The sequence below is a fragment of the Anomalospiza imberbis genome, chromosome 18, assembly GCF_031753505.1.
Source record: "Anomalospiza imberbis isolate Cuckoo-Finch-1a 21T00152 chromosome 18, ASM3175350v1, whole genome shotgun sequence".
In the NCBI taxonomy this organism is placed as follows: domain Eukaryota; kingdom Metazoa; phylum Chordata; class Aves; order Passeriformes; family Viduidae; genus Anomalospiza; species Anomalospiza imberbis.
Genome location: NC_089698.1, coordinates 10,966,875 through 10,982,607, shown reverse-complemented (window position 1 = coordinate 10,982,607; position 15,733 = coordinate 10,966,875). Strand labels below are relative to the sequence as shown.

The window sequence follows — 15,733 nt, the reverse complement described above, 5'->3', positions numbered from 1 at the left end:
TGCTTCTCTGCTCACACTGAATTACAGAGACCCCTTAAAAAATGAATCTCTGCTTGTGCTCTTACGCTGATGACCCCAGTCCTAGTCCCAACGCCCTAGAGAGAGAAGAAAATACATGTTTGGTTTTTTTATGTGTTCAAGTTTATAACCTTACAGCCTTTCTGATGGCTTTGGATAGAGGTCACATGAGTGGTAGTGCTATTTAGAGTAGGAGTTTTGCATATTTAAGTGCAACTTTAACCTCATGTTTTCCACAATGAAATATAACTATTACTGTGGTAATTATTATTCCATTATTATTGAGGTTTAGAAAGCAGAGCTTTGGGCTTTCACTGTGGAATTGGCTTCCATGGTGAGTAAAAGATTGGTAGAAGGATATTTAGTAATCCCATCCAATTCACTGGAGGTTAATTTGAACAGATATCAGAATAGAAATCTTTATTCCTTTTGACTGAAATCTCCAGATGTTTTGATGCTGCCTTTTCACATTTCTCATGTGCAAATAATAAACAATTATTTTTAGATAGGTACTTTCTAACAAGAACAAATTGGGTTATCAGACTACTTAGCCTTGCCAGGTGCTGCTGGTCACAACTGTGGTTTGAGAAACAAGAAAGTTACAAAAGTCCGTTTATACCTTAAAAAACAACCAAACAACACATTCTCCTATTCTAATGAATTCCTGCATAAATGCTTATTTGTACTTTCATCTAAGTCAGCACTACACATGTAGAACTTGAGAACATGTCCTGCATATCTGTCTCCAGGATTCCTTTCCCTACTGAACCATTTCATAAGGTAGGTACTGGGTGTCTGAAGCTTCCAAAGCACTTTGCAGACATATAATCATTTCTGCCTCTGTGACATAAGTAATACTAACATGGGAAACCAAGGCAGAAGCTTGCCTAAGGTCAGGCAAAGATCAGTTAAAGAATTGAGAGTAAAGCTTCTGTTCTTGGCTCAGACTTCTGTGTTCTCGGAGTAGATCACAGTATCTTTCAAAATAGCTTCCCTTCCTCCACCCTTAGAAATGTGTGTTCTGGCTTTTGTCAGTAGCAGCCTGCATCTGTAGCAAACAAACAAACAAACAACCCAACAGAAACCAGTACAACTGGAGACTGAAACATCTTTAAACAGCTGTACCCACTTCCTAACAATATTGCTATGGTTTTATAGTATCCTTCTATGAGATACACCCACCCGTTGGACAGCAGGTAAAGCAATCTGTGATCCAGATACCGAGTTGAAATGCTGCAGCCAGGGAAAGAGCTGCGGGATGATCATGGGGACCTTTGCCACTGCTACAGTGGGCCAGTGTGAACACAGATGTCTGTCAGCATTTGGGCCCTTCAAAACTGAGAAAACTGGAAAGGCACTGGGCAGTTCTTGTCAAAAAGAGACAAAAAAATGATGCTGTTCAGAGGCATCTTTGTTCAGGGCAGCTCTTGTCAAAAAGAGACAAAAAAATGATGCTGTTCAGAGGACTCAATGTGTGAAATTTCTCAAGTCATTGATTGCCGACAGTATTTAGTGCTAATCTCTTAATGCTTCTCCCCAGTAAACAATAGGACCCAGATTGCCCTCCCGAGGCCTCTGGCCTTTTATTGCAGCCCACACAGAAAACTCATCTGAGAAAGCACTCTGAGTTAGTGGAGCAAACTCTGAACCAGTCTGAACCAGTTCAAGTATCGCATATGGCTGTTTTGCTTCTGCAGACTTCCTTGTTAGTCCTTGGAGGCTGTGGCTGGCATTTACTTAGCAGTAGCTCATGCTCTCAGGCTGAAGGGGAGGAGAAAGCCTCTCCTTGAGCCTGTCAGCAGCGCGATGCAACAGTGCCAGCAGATACTCCTGTCGCTCCACAGCGACTCCTTTGTAGTCACTGCCTCTGTCTCGATTTTTGGTTGTACTCGGCTCAGTTTCATAAAGTCAATATCTGATCCTTTTGTTGCAGCCCTGATATTCTTTTATTACATTAAAATTATATCTAGGTTAGGAATGAAACACATTTGTTTCCAATTCCTACATCATTGCTTACAGAAGGCTTTTTACAGGTGAGACCCAGAGTTGTTTTCATGATGAAGAGAGAGGCAGCAAAGAAATAAAACCCCTGCTTTTGTTGGAGTTGCAAGTACTCAAGTACTTAATAGTGTTTAGTAACATTCGATGCTTGCAGCTTTTTTTTGACTGAAATCTCCAGATGTTTTGATGCTGGCTTTTCACATTTCTCATGTGCAAATAATAAACAATTATTTTTAGATAGGTATTTTCTAACAAGAACAAACTGGGTTATCTTTTTAAGCTTAAGCACAAACTGCTCTAATATTCTTTTCATGGTGAGGTCTCAGAATTGTACTATCGGTCTTTTCAAACATTGTCATTTATGACAGAAGCAGAAAATTGAGAAAAAGGAGTTTTGGGGAAAACTGGAGCAATTATTTTGATTACCTGGGAAGAAGAAAGGAGGCTATGGGAACATGACGTATGTCCTGTTACAAGGAGGTCAATGGTCAACTTTTTCCATTTTAAGCAATCCATGTTAATTTGGCTAGGAAAGATTACTCAGATTAGAAAACTCATTTTGTTTACTCCCCTCAGTCTTATTTAGTAAGATTAAGTAATAAAGCATGTTAGCTCTTGCATAGGACGTTAGATGAACTTCTGCCTGGCAAGATCTGAACACACTTGGTTGTGGCCAGAGAAGGAGGGTGGGTTTGATGGCTCCTTGCAGAGTCATTCCAGAGCTATAGAGCTGGGGCTGCCTCCTTTGGCACAGAGTGTTGTGCTGTTAGATTTCTTTTTTTGTTTGTTTAGTTTTTTTTTTTTTTTTAATCTCACAACACTTTGAATTTTTCCACAGGTGAAAACGTAGAACAAATAAACAAGAGGGAGCAGCTGACAGGAGAGAGAGGAAGCAGACATTGTTCATTCTGGAACTTGTATAAAGAAAGGTACCAGCTCACAGCTGAAACTGGTCCACACTGATTTTAGGGAAGATGTTTAATGTCCCTCATTCCTAAAAATAGTGTGCATATTCTCCTGTAAAATGTGGGAATGTGTTGTGATACATGTATGTGTATATACCAACAGGCATTTAAATGTAAACTATGTGAGGATGTAGCTGCAAAGCTATTAACTTACTTATAGTTTGGGTAGTTTAGAATCAAGTCCTAGGAAATAATGTCATGTTTAATCTCTAAAAGTGTAGCAAGAAGAGCAAACCCATTCCTAAGCAGTGGAAAGAGCAATTGAGTCTGCCTCTGACAGCTGCCACCTGGCATCCTATTAAACTTAACTCTGTGAAACTGCCAGGCATAAATCTTCCCTCATCCTGGAGAAAGCTAGAGATGAAAGAAAAAAATATGCTTAGAAGTCAGTTGTGGAAAAGACTTTGATCTTTACCATTAATGTGAAGGTTTTTGCATTTCTTCCAGATTCCCCATTGTCCTTCTGTGGACTAGAAACTCAAATTGTTTGCTGGAACTTGGCTGGGTGTAATGAGAAGAGCAAATTTATCTTGTTACACTGTAGGAGAGAGAGCTAGGAAGGTCTGAAATTTGTTTCCACAGAGATTACTGCAGTTCTTGGATCAGTATGTACAGAAGGAGGTGCTTTCTGTGCTAGGTGGCATGGAAGCATTAGTTAGTCTCATGAAATGAACAAAAAGACATTAATTGTGCAGGTTGGCAGTCCATCTGCAAGGTTTTGGACAGGCAGTGCCTCTGGATGCATGTGTGGCCCTGCAGTTTCTGCTGAATGGAATTTGTCTCATAAAATCTGATGAAGAGCTCTTACAAACAGGCGGCTTGATTGAATAGCCCTTATTAAAAATTCTTGCTGACTCCAGTTAGCCTTGCCTTTACAGAGAGTAACTGGAGAACATCAGGAATGCAGTAGCAGGGTGTCTGTGCAGAAAATGAGCATAATTGCACAAAGGCTGCATCTTAGCTGGTGATGTCAGTCAGGACTGGCACATGCAGTTGGTTTTTGGTTTCCTGTTTAGATTTTTTGCAACCATATATTTTTTTAAATCTGACATTACTAAACTAAATTTTCTGTAGTGGTAAATCATGTTGTTAAAGTGTGAGTCACACAAATGTGTACTAAGACCTGTGGTCTCCTAATTGGCAGTAGTGCTGCTTAATTGACCTGTTTCCTCATTACCCCTCTATCATGCTGGTACATCTGTGTTTTTGTGCTTCACTGTGGACTGGATGCAGCAGGTGAGGTGGCTGTTAAAGGGCTTAAAGCGTTCATGACCTGGTGAAAAAGGGGCAAGAGTTGGGTTGGATCAGAACCTTGAGCAGGTTTGTTACACAATTACCTGTAGCAGCCTGACAGAGAGCACTGCCAGGATGGAAACATCTGGGAGTAGAAGGGAAAGACCACTGCTCCAGCCAGCACTGCCTTGAAAAGTGATTCATCAAACACTGGAGCAGCTTCCTGGCACAGAAATACTTCTTATGTGTTCAGTGGTTTCCATGTGATTTCAAAGAACTTTAAAAGAAGGGAACTTCCCTGTCCTATTCTAAGATGGAAGGTTTGATTGTACCTCACGTAACAGAAAGGAAGGGAAAGCGCAAAGAAGTGAGGCATGCAGGTTGGCCAAGGTCAGGAAGAACTCTGTGGGAAAGCCAGAAATAGCACCTTGTGCTGCAGGCCTGTGCCTTGGCTACAAACCCATCAGTTGGCCCAGGCTGCCTTTGCAAGCTCATTGTTGAACAGGATCGGCTATTCAGTGGCTTGTTTTTCACTGGTGTAAAACAGAAACAGTGCCGAGGACTCCAGATGCTGTGTACAGGCACTTGCACTGCACTGTCTGAATCCCTTGGCATGTTCAGAAACAGAAGTATCTATTGTGTAAGCCGTGTGAAATGTCTGCAGAGTTTCTGTCACAGTGGATGGATGCCTGCAGTAGAACTACTCTAAACCATCTTCATGCTGTTTACCTTGTTTTTCTCTATAAGCAGGCACAGGTCTTAGAGTAAATCCATGGAATCTATGAAAAGTAATGGATTAGCAGAGGCGAGAATGTAAACCCCTTTAAGGTGGAGTTGCACAGCCTCCGTGGCAGTGTGTAGCCCCTAAAACGCATCTTTAGAGTGAAGGGAACCCAAAGGGAGAATAAAGGCGGCAGGATTTGGTCCTTCACGATAATTCTCTAGGGCAGAGAACAGTTTTAGGTCTATGAAGATAAACACTTTTCCTGCCACAGGCACTTGTTCAAGCGTAGTTCCGTGTGGAAAGTCTCTTCTGGTCTAAGACTTTCCCTGCGACTGTAGGAGACAAGCCCAGGGACGCGGAGCTCTCGAGCCAAACAGCCCCACGGCACCGAGCACCCATCGCCGTGCTCGGTCCCGGGGCGAAGGACCCTGTGCGGCAGCAGGTTCCCGGCTGCCCCGAGCCCTGCCCCGCGGCAGCCGCCCCTTCCCCTCCTGGGGGCGGGCGGCGGCAGCGGCAGCGTTAGGACCCGGCGGCGGCTGCGGGGCGGGGGGGGAAGCGCAGCCCGGCGGTTGTTTACCGGGGAGGGGAGCGGCGGGGCAGGTCTCGCCGCGGCGCCGAGCGGAGCCGAGCTGCGCGGCCGGGCTGGCGGCGGCTCCTCGCCCTCCGCGCCGAGGATGCTGCCCGGGGGCTCGCGGCGGGCGCTGCGCGCTGTGCTGCTGCTGGGCTCGCTGCTGCTGGGGGCCGCCCGCGGCGCCGAGGGTGAGTGCCCGGCTTTGTCGGGGACAAAGGCCGCTCTCGGGAGGGGGAACACCCCCGTGGGGAAGGCGGGGGCCGTGCTGGGGAGCTGCTCGGAGCGGCGGGGGCTGCCAGGGCCGCCCGCAAGGCTCGGCTCGTCTCTCCGCAGAATGCCTCCGCGGCAACGGCGCGTCCTACCGCGGCAGCCGGCAAGTGGCCTCCGGCGGCGCCCCGTGCCTCAACTGGCTGACGGTGCGGAGCGGCCCCGGCGCCGCGCTCCCGGCAGGTGGGTCCGGGACCGGGGGAAGGCAGGGGGGGCTCTCGGGGGAGCGGAGGGTGCCGCGGCCGCGCTGACGGCCCGCTGCTCCCTAGCAGTCGATGAGGACCACAACAGCTGCAGGAACCCGGACGGCGACGCCGCGCCCTGGTGCTACATCCAAGGCGCTACCGGGATCCCCGAGCGGCGATCATGCGACATCGCCCAGTGCTCAGGTAAGAGCGGCCGCCGCCGGCTCCCCTCTCTTCCTGCCCTCCCTGGCCCGGCCCCTACGGCTGGGGTCTGGGTTTGTCACCAGGGTGGGTCCCCCCGGCGCACAAACAACCCCGGCGTACGCCAGCACTTCCCTCGGAAACACCGCGTATCCAGAGCTCCCCTCCAGCCCCAGCCTGTGCGTGCACATCTGCCTCCCAGCTATGCCGTGCTCCGCCCCTAGAGCTTTTCCATTAGTGCCAGAAAAGGCCTGTGAAAAGCCCCCGCTCGCCCATAATTCGCTGGTCACGATAGCGCTCTCTAGCTGTGTTGCAAAAGGCTGAGGTCTGGACATCTAGGAACTGCTGAGGTGTGGGTAGACTGTTGCTGTGGGGCATGTTATGGCTGACTAAAGAAGCTTCCTGCTGTTAAAGGATTGCTAGTGGGAATTTGAGTATGGGGTGCAGGGGAAGAATGTGGAAAAAATGAGAACTAGAAGGGAGGACAGTAAGAAATGGAAACACTGGATTCCTCCTGGATAGTCACAGTGAGAAACAGTTTGCCAAAAGCACTAACGGAAGCCTGTCTCAGGGAGAGGAGGTGTCAGTGTTGACTGACATCAGAGTAACCACTTGGGGTTTTTTGAACTGTTTACTACTTTCTGAGCCTTGCAAGATTTACTCGCACCACTGTCCCTTGAGACTGTTCTCCTTGCATGTAAATACATTTCCCACGCACATACACCCTCCCCTTTTTTTCACTTTGCTCTTTTTTTTGCCTGCTTTTCCCTAAAGATGAAGAAAAAAAAATGTTCTGCTGCCAAGATCCTTACTCAAAACACTCTTGCAGCTCTAGGATTAGAAGAGTTACCTGACCTTTCAGCCATTTTCATGTTTAATAGGTTTCATATTTTTGCATCTCAGAGGGGGCACCTTTTCACGGTCCAACAGTTCACTTTAGTTCAGTTGCCCTGGCTGACCCTACGTGAAGTTACTGTGCAGGACCCCTGATTTCCTGTCTCTGACTCCCTTCTGTACTTCCATTTCACATTCCACTGAGGACTCAAAATGGCTGCAGATAGAAAATCCACATGAAGTCATTGCCTGCTGTGGGGGGAGATGCAGGTGGAGTGAGTTTTCAGATGTAGATGCATACTGTGAATAGCATTTCCAAAAAGGAGGGGGTTTGTGTAGAAAAGGTAATAGATACCTACTTTACACTGTCACAGCTTTTACAGTGCTACAGCTTCCGTTTTAAACTATGTCATGAAAGAAGGAGCTACCCTGAAAATCTTTCAATGCTGTTGATGAAAAATAGCATTGATAAAAAACAGGGCTGGGAAGGAACCTGTATCCTTGGGTGCCATTTCTGGGCCTTGGCTGAGGAAGGAACTTGTCCTTAGTCAGTGGCTGTGCTGCCTGAGAGCTGCTGTGACTTAGCTTGTCCAGTGGTGTCCCAGACTATCAGTTTGGTACCCACTGCAAAGAGGGACCAGGGAAGAATATCCCCAGGTTGTTTTCATACCAGCTGGAGTCTCCTATCAAACTTTACTGTGTCAGGAAGATTGAGGCAGAAGAGAGATAAATAGGCTCCTGGGAGATTTGGGATGGAGATTCTCATAATCTTGTTCAGCATGATTGAAGCTGCAGCCTGTATATTGATCTATACACTAAATGAAGTCATTGTGCATCCTCTGGACTCATGCCCTGAACCCAGGTTTCATTCTGCTGTCTGACTTCTTTCATCTGTGGTGCTGCCTTGGACTCTTAGTTAAATAGGTTCATGTCAAAGGAAAGTGGGGGGAGGAATACATTTCTTGTCTACTTTGGTAGGATTTCTGGTAACAACTAAAGGGGGAACAAGTGTTTTTCAGTGTGCTTTGAAGGCAGTTCAGTGATACCAGTCTAGAGCTGTCCCACTCTCAAGACACATGTTGTTCTGAAGTACTCATAAGTGCTTGGTATGTTGTATATTTGTATTTTTTTCTCCTCTCAACAGATGCTACAGCTACCACAGCCCCAGACCCTACAGCAGAAGTTGGTACTTCCCAGGAGGATGAGCAAGTGTTTGAACCAGCTGATACCTTGCCCTCCCGGAGCGAGGCAGCCGCGGTGCAGCCCGTCATTGGGATCAGTCAGAGAGTACAGATGAACTCCAGAGAAAAGAAGGACTTAGGGACGCTAGGTACAAACCCAGGATGGCGTGATAGATCCATTCCTGTAATTCTGGCAGGACACACCTGTTTTGAGGCTCTGAAAGCCACATTATAGCCGGATCTGCCGCCTCTTAATTTTGGCTCTTTTTTTTCTTTTTTCACAGGTTATGTGCTGGGGCTGATCATGATGGTGATAATCATTGCCATTGGGGCTGGCATTGTCCTGGGATACATCTATAAGAGGTGAGTGGCTTGTTCTTTGTTCAAAAGCTGGTGCATATAGAGCAGGAATGTCTGAGCACCTGCAGACCCAACCAGATCCCAAGGAAACAGGACAGAAGCGTATGTTTGATTATGGCACATTGAGCAAGTTTGTTTGTCACACTGAGGAAAGAACTACTGAAGAGTTAACTCTGTTTTTCTCCATTCCCCCATTATTGTGATGTTCCATCTCACTTAAAGTTTCAAATTGCCCTCTTTGATATTTGGGGTCTGTGTGTGCATGTGCACCTTGAGGTGGTTTTTCCAGATGTATCCAGGGGAGCAGGATTTTATCAGAACTGGAAAGAGCAGATCCCAGGTGCCCTCACAGGAAGTTTCTTTTATTCAGAAAAAGAACAGGCCACCTGTTCCCCTGATTTCTTTAGTCTATCTTTAGAAGAAAAACAATTGGCAATTTTTTTTTGCTACTCATGCATTTTATCCTATGAAGCTGACTATCAGGTAGCACTTTTTTTTTTTTTTTTGTCCAAGTTCATTATTATTTGATTTTGACTTAAGTTACTCTTTTTTCAGCCACTTCATTGTGTTGGACAGAAATGTCTCTGTAGCTCAGCAGTGTTTGAGGGTAGTGGCAGTAGCAAGCTGCTTAATTGTAAGAGAGAGGGCAAGATTAACAAATATCAGTGATTGTCACTGCAGCAAGCAAAGGCCCAGGCTCCCTCCTCTGGGAGGGTTTGTTCTATGTTTTGGCTGTTTGACAACAGTCTGACACAAGCAAGCAGAAGGAGCCCTTTCCCAAGCTGGGACATGTCCTTACGTAAGTGTTTATAATAAATGCTGACAGAAAAAAAGCAGAGGGAGGAGTGTTATATAAGGGGCAAAACACAGAGCGCTGCTTGTCGAGGAATCTGATTTGAGGTGTCACTTCAGAGAATGCTGTCTTGTGTGCTGGCAGGAACGGCAGCCACTGCTGCACGCTTGTAGGCAGCTTTGAAAAGCAGCCAAAATGCTAACAGGAAACCCCAGCAGCTCTGCCTGCTTGAGATCACGAGCCTCAGGAGGAGCGAGTGGTGCCTGTCCCACCTCTCTCCTGTCCTCGGTGGGAGGAAGCAGTAGACCAGCGCTGGGCTTTGTCCAAAGAGCTTTGCTTCTCCAGTCGCAGAGAGCTCACAGCAGGGATGTACTGCAGGTGTACTGTCTCCTTCCTTGCCTTGATCTCAAAATTGCATGTGCAAACTGAGAGGTTTGGGTAGTAGGTGTGGTGAGAAACCTTTAATGGGTTTAGTAGTTTTTGGTATACATAGCTCTTCTGGAGACAACATGCTATTAATGCCAAATCCATTTTTAAAGCAAGGCAGTTCTTTCACAGCACAAATCACAGAGGTCTTCCTTCACTTAGCAACAGGCTGGAGACTGAGGTAGGTTTGAGGAGCTGGTTGTGGCATTAAGCTGTTACAGCTGCAGTGGCAGAAGGCAGGGCCAGCTCTGAAGTCAGCTTTAATACTTTCTGGACAACTTAATTTGCTGCAACAAAAGGCAGAAGCTGTCACCACCTCCAGTATTAGTTTCAGATGAAGCAGGTTACAGCAGCTCTTTTCCACAGCAGTGGCCTCTGCACTGTCTCACTTCTCCCCTGGGCCTGCACCAGGCTGTGCTGTGGGACTGTAAAGGATAAGGAAACACATGGCAGCTCTGTGGTATGAAGGAGGGGCCTGGCTGTACAGTCATTTATCAGCAGCAATGTCAGTGAATAAGCCAGTTTGAGGGAAGGACAGACTTCACTTGGCTGCTTGTTTTTCAAAGATGCTCAGCTGTGGTCCTCTGCTCACAGTAAGGAATATTTCTGGCCCTTTGTATGCAGCTGAAACCACTATTTATCTTGAAGAGCAGAGTCCCTTCTTCTCTACTCCATCCGCTTTACTGAGACTCTCCACCCAAGCAGCAGCACTCACCCCATGTATATGTTTTGGTTTTTGTTGTAATGCAGGGGGAAAGACCTGAAGGAGAAGCACGAACAGAAGGTTTATGAGCGTGAAATGCAGCGCATCACGCTGCCCCTGTCAGCGTTCAGCAACCCCGCGTGCGAGCTCGTGGATGAGAACACCATTGTGGTGCACACCAACCAGACGCCCGTGGAGGACACGCAGGATGGCAGCGGCCCCCTCATGGGGCAGGCAGGGACTCCTGGTGCCTGAGCAGCTCAGGCAGGAGCGCTACAGGCTGAGCAAAGCCTCCAGCTTCCCACTGTGAGTGCAGGGGTTGTGTGTGTTCATTTCTATTTTGTTTTCTTTTTGATGAACGCTGGATGAAGGTGATGCAGAGGAACAGAGCGATGGGCTATTCATCATCTGTTTGAGGGGCAGTGTTCAGTGCATGACCAGCTGGGGACTGGTGTGGTGGACCCTGTTGCTTCCTCCCACCTATCTCCATGGTGTGCCAAGGAGCTGGGGGGGATGATGGGCCAGGCTTACAACTGGCCACAGATCCTGTAGCCTGGAGAGTGGTCGTGGCTTCCTCTTTCTATGTTCTTTTCCTATTTAACGGTGTGCACTGTTACTTAAGTTTCAGCCTGGAACCTCAGGAGAGAACAGTACTGCAGGGACTGAGGGGAGCTTCATGTCAGACTTAGCTAGACAATTACACTCTGATTATAGTTCCTGCCTTTTTGCTTTAGTGGCTGAGAGCTGGAATCACTGTCCAGAATCCTGCTACTGGATCAGGTTTTTTTCCAAGGAAGAGCTTATTTGAGGGATGTCTTTGGCCACAAGCAGAATGTTTAGCCCCAGTGCTCTCCTCAAGCTCTTGACAAATCCAGGTCTTCCAGGGCTGAGGCCACTTCTCCATTCTCCTGTGGTGCTACATGCACAGCCACAGTTGTATGTGTCCAGGGGGGTCTGTCTGTGCCTCCTTTTCACTTACACAGGTCAGGAAAGCAAGGGTGAGTGGTAGATAGCTGTGGAGTGAAGAAAAACCGCCCTTCAGTTGCTTACAGCAGTTTAAACACTGAGGATAGATAACATCCTCTTTTGAACTCCCTAGGCTTCCTACAGAGCCAGTGCTGGATGGAGTGGCCAAGCTGTGGAGGTCACCCTGATCACAGTGCAGCAGTTCTGGCTCTAAGGGCAGAACAGGGCAGCTGTTTTGTAGGATACTAAAGTTCTGGTGTGGCTCCTGGCCCAGCCTCTTGTCACACACTCAGCTTATGCAGCAAGACTACTTACTTACAGAGCCTGGTCCTATTAGAGAGGTTTTGTAACAACTTTTATTAGCATTTCAGGGGGTTTAGAAGGGATGGTTGCTGCAGTGTCTCCCTAATGGCACCAAGGCAAGGCCAGTTCAGGGAAACATCTGTCCCCGCTTCAGGGGATTCAAGCCATTCAAGTAAGTTTTCTAGCCATCTGTTTTATAGCTGTGGGCCTAACAGGGAGCAGCACTTGGCAGCAGGGGTTTTAGTGTTAACGTTTGGTTCAGGAAAGGGAAATATTTTATTTTTAAATGCCTTTGAATACCATTTCTTTGTAAAATGTTTTAAATACCTCATTATGAGAAGGTGCAGACTGTGCTACCTTGTATTAAAGCTTAAAAGAAGAATGCTCTCTATAACTATGTGGACTGTGGCTCATCTGTGCATTCCTCCTGCCAGAGCAGCATCCTTTGCCTTCTTTCAGACTTTGAACTGAGGAGAAGGGAAGATGCCACTTCAGTTTGCCAGGCCCAAAAGTAAATCCCTACAAGCAGTGCCTACATGCACCAGCACTGACAAGGGGCATGGAGCTTGTCTCCCTGCTGCCAGCAGCTGCTCTTGGACTGGGACACTGTTCCTGAAAAGCAGCTGTTGGGGTGTGAGCTGTGGGTGACTCAGCAGGCTGGCCCTTGGGAAAAGACTCTTGGGAACAGACTCTTGGGTACAGCCCCTTCCTGCACTGATCTGGGTCAGTTCTGCTTTGGTGCTGCTAAACAGCAGCTCCATCCCCTGAGGAGTACAATGGAGACTGAGCACAGCAGGTTACAGGAGGTACTAACAGAACCAGCACTTTTGTTCAGTTCTTGTCTTAACAGAAGTCCCCTGAACTACATATTTCAGAATAAGACGTTTCCAAGAACAGGTTGTATTTTTAACCCTGGATTAGAAAAGGAAAATGGAGAGGCTCCATGATCTGCTGACTCCTGTCCACCCTTAAAACCAACCAACGAATGAACAGAACTTAACTTGTTCCCTTTCCCTCACTCCAGGTATATAGTCCTACAGAGCACTGCACTGTGATTCTGCAGTTCTGTGAATGTGGCAAAGTTCACTGACTCAAAAAAGGGTGTTCTAGATGGTACCTCATCTGGGCAGTTTTGGTGTTGCCATTTTGTGACTGCAATAGAAACCTGAGAAAGTTACGGCTTCCGGCTTTATTTAACACAGAGACCACAAAATCTTGTTCTCAATAGCATACGGTTACTGCTTTTTAATTTAGTTAGAACGTGGAGCTGTGCAAATCACAGTTCATAAACCCCACCCACACATCACCCAGGACTCTCCCCTCAGGGATCCCCTCACAAACCAGCCTGGGAGGGGGAATGAAAGGGCAATTCCTATTAACAATCCTGGATCCACTGGACCCAGTTTAGAGAGGCTCCTGCCTGACTTACAGCACAAGGAGTCCCCAGTGTTTCTAAAACACCACTACAGAGACTAAAAACACCCCTCTTGCATACCTGATGTCAGGTGATGGCTGGTCCCATGTTATTTTACGTAATACTTTAAACTCATGGGCAGGGGAGGAAACCAAGTAACAGCAAAGGCTAACACCCATTCCCCACCCCATGCTGAAAGGAGGAGGAGGGAAAAAGGAGCACACTAAAAATCCAGTTAAACCATGATGTTTGTGAGACTTAGAGCAGAACTTGATTCAGCTTTTTGTTCAGTTCTGCCTACCACGTGAGCTGCTGCAGCAGTAGCTTCCTTCCTTCCTTCTCCCACCAAGGGAGGAAGAAGAGAAGTACAGGAAGAAAATACAGCCCTACCCACCTCCCAATGGCTCCAAGCCCTTTTTTTTTTTTCTCCCCCCAGAGCAGGGAATGACCCTGAGGAAAATTTCTGTGTGGAGAATCAGCTCAGGTGCCGCAGCAGCAGCTGCAAGAAGGACCTTCAAAGGCAGCAACTTGCACAATCTGCAGGAAAGGATGAGGTAGTGGCAACTGAATTATTAGTTCTCCAGCTGCCACTCCAGAGAGGATGGGACATTCTCCAGCACTTTTCTATTCATGACAAGTCCATCCTTTAATTAACCTCGGGCAAGTCCCCTTTTGCCATTGTCCAGGCCCAAGGTCTGAGCTACTTCAAACCTTTGGCTTTCTGACAAGCACCTTCTGCCGCCATTTCTGTCACCTCACATCCACAGGCCAAAAGCTCAAGCACTCAGGAATGTCCACACCCAGTGCCTAGTGCAGAGCTACACATTCAGGTTCAAATAGTTTCACTAGGTTAAGGTTTTGGGCAGGCAAACTCACTGCAGGCGCAGGGTCTGAAAATGCTCCAGTGGCTCATTTGCTGCCTGCCTCATTTGCCATCAAGAGGGGCAAGCAGAGCTCAGTCTTAGTGTTTCTAGGCAGGCTTTTGGAGGTATTCAGAGACACAGAAGGAATAAAAGCCCACAAAACCAAAACAACAATTCATATGTGCTTCCCCAGAGACACGGTATTTCAGGAGAGCTGCCCAATTCCTGGGGCTTTTTACTCCTTCCTCTGATGCATGTCAGAGGCCACAATCTCAGTGGGTTGTTCTGGGAAACACATGCAAATACATACATGTGCTGTCCTGGTGAGACATGTTGCTGGATGTCCAATTTCCCCAGCTTTCTGGGCAGGGCAGTCAGTGGGAGAAGCTGTTCCAGAAGTACTGGTCCTTACCCAGGAGAGTCTCCTATAGCAATTCCCTCCCTGGCAGACAGGCCAGGGTGGCTTCACAGCTTGCAGCCAAGTTCTAAGGCACCACAGTAAAGAAGCCTGAAAAGGCCAGAGAAATATTTCTCAAGCCAGAAAAATAGTGTTCAGCGGCTTTCCTAGGTGCAGCTGGCAGGAAACGATCCTTTTTGCTTCTGAAACATGCCAGGAATCCACAGTGAATCAGGATATCCAAGAGCAGGGAAGCTGGGTGGGGAGAGAGAGGCAGTGCAGCAGATGCACAGCGTGGTGCCCCGTTAATGCCCTGGAAGTGGCTGAAGTGCATCTCCCTCCCTGACACTCATCCCAGCTCCAATGGAAGTGGTGCAGGCAGCAGGACGAGCGGACTAGGTTGTGTTTTCAGGTAGCTTGTCACGGTTCAGTCCATACTGCACACTCACATTGTGGTCCAGCTCCTCCAGCTCGGATGGAAGGGGGATGGCAAGTTCTCCCAGGTACAGAGAGAGAGCTTCAAATGAATCTTCCAGCTTGGAAAAAGGGGGCCTAGAAGCAGCAGTGAGGAAACATTATTAGGAAAGAGGAATCAGAACAGCATCTGGAAAAGCTGAACTAGTTGTCCATCCAGGTCCCTGTACCATGTACAGAGTGGTGAACAGGGCCATGATTTCCTCCCCATTCAGCTTCCAAGACCACAAAGCACTCAAGCACTCATCTGTCTGGGCTACCCATCTTTATAGCCAGTGAGTGACCAGGGAGGTCTGGCTCTTTGGAACCTACCCGGCAGCAACACTGATCTGAAGCTACAAGTTTCATAACTGAAATGAAATTAAGTATTTACCTTGCTGTCAAAGTCTGCCCCTACTGTTTGTACCTCAGAAATCTTGGAACAATCATTCCTTCTTTACTCTGTCTTGGAATTGTTTCAGACATCTCCACCATACAGCAGTCTCTCTCCCAGACTGTTGAGTCTGAAGCCTCTCACTCATGGAAGCCTTTGAGCATTCCCATAGACGGCTGGAGCTGCCCTCTGTGCAGAGCAGTCCTTCCACTATCGGAATACAGACACATCCTGCAGGCTCCCAAAGAGGAGTCCTCCAGACCCCAAACCTACCTGCTCTCTGGTTCCAGTCTGCAGCAAATAGCAGCCAGAGGGAAAAAGGCTGGAGGACAATCAGCAGGAACAAACTTCTCCCAGAACAGCTTGACATTAAGGCCAAAATCCAGTGTGCGTGGGAGACAGTCTGGGTCAGCATAAACCTGGCCTATGATCTAGGGAAAGTGAGAGAAGCACTTAAGTACTGCAACAGTTCCAGAGTGTT

General features: G+C 47.5%; 2 protein-coding genes across 12 annotated transcripts in view; one reads left to right on the top strand and one right to left on the bottom strand.

Annotated features, from left to right (window-relative positions):
- The first annotated feature begins 4,874 nt into the window (after positions 1–4,874).
- On the top strand, positions 4,875–12,125 carry PIK3IP1 (phosphoinositide-3-kinase interacting protein 1). Of its 2 annotated transcripts, none has more exons than XM_068209060.1 (6): positions 4,875–5,700; positions 5,846–5,962; positions 6,049–6,168; positions 8,144–8,329; positions 8,465–8,543; positions 10,510–12,125. In XM_068209060.1, the coding sequence occupies exons 1-6, from the start codon at positions 5,616–5,618 to the stop codon at positions 10,715–10,717; spliced, it is 795 nt and encodes a 264-aa protein (XP_068065161.1). In that variant the 5' UTR covers positions 4,875–5,615; the 3' UTR covers positions 10,718–12,125. The 2 variants fall into 2 exon arrangements, with proteins under 2 accessions (XP_068065161.1, XP_068065162.1); XM_068209061.1 differs by having other exon boundaries at positions 4,887–5,700; positions 6,052–6,168.
- A 783-nt stretch (positions 12,126–12,908) lies between these two features.
- The window catches only part of LOC137484854 (E3 ubiquitin-protein ligase RNF185), a 45,153-nt gene continuing 42,328 nt past the window's right edge, over positions 12,909–15,733 (bottom strand). For all 10 annotated transcript variants that reach the window (XM_068209024.1, XM_068209026.1, XM_068209025.1 and 7 more), the window contains 2 exons: positions 15,526–15,683; positions 12,909–14,957 (listed from right to left, as the gene is read on the bottom strand). In XM_068209024.1, coding sequence (XP_068065125.1) covers positions 14,801–14,957; positions 15,526–15,683 — 315 coding nt within the window. In that variant the 3' untranslated portion in view covers positions 12,909–14,800. The remainder of the gene's footprint in view (positions 14,958–15,525; positions 15,684–15,733) is intronic.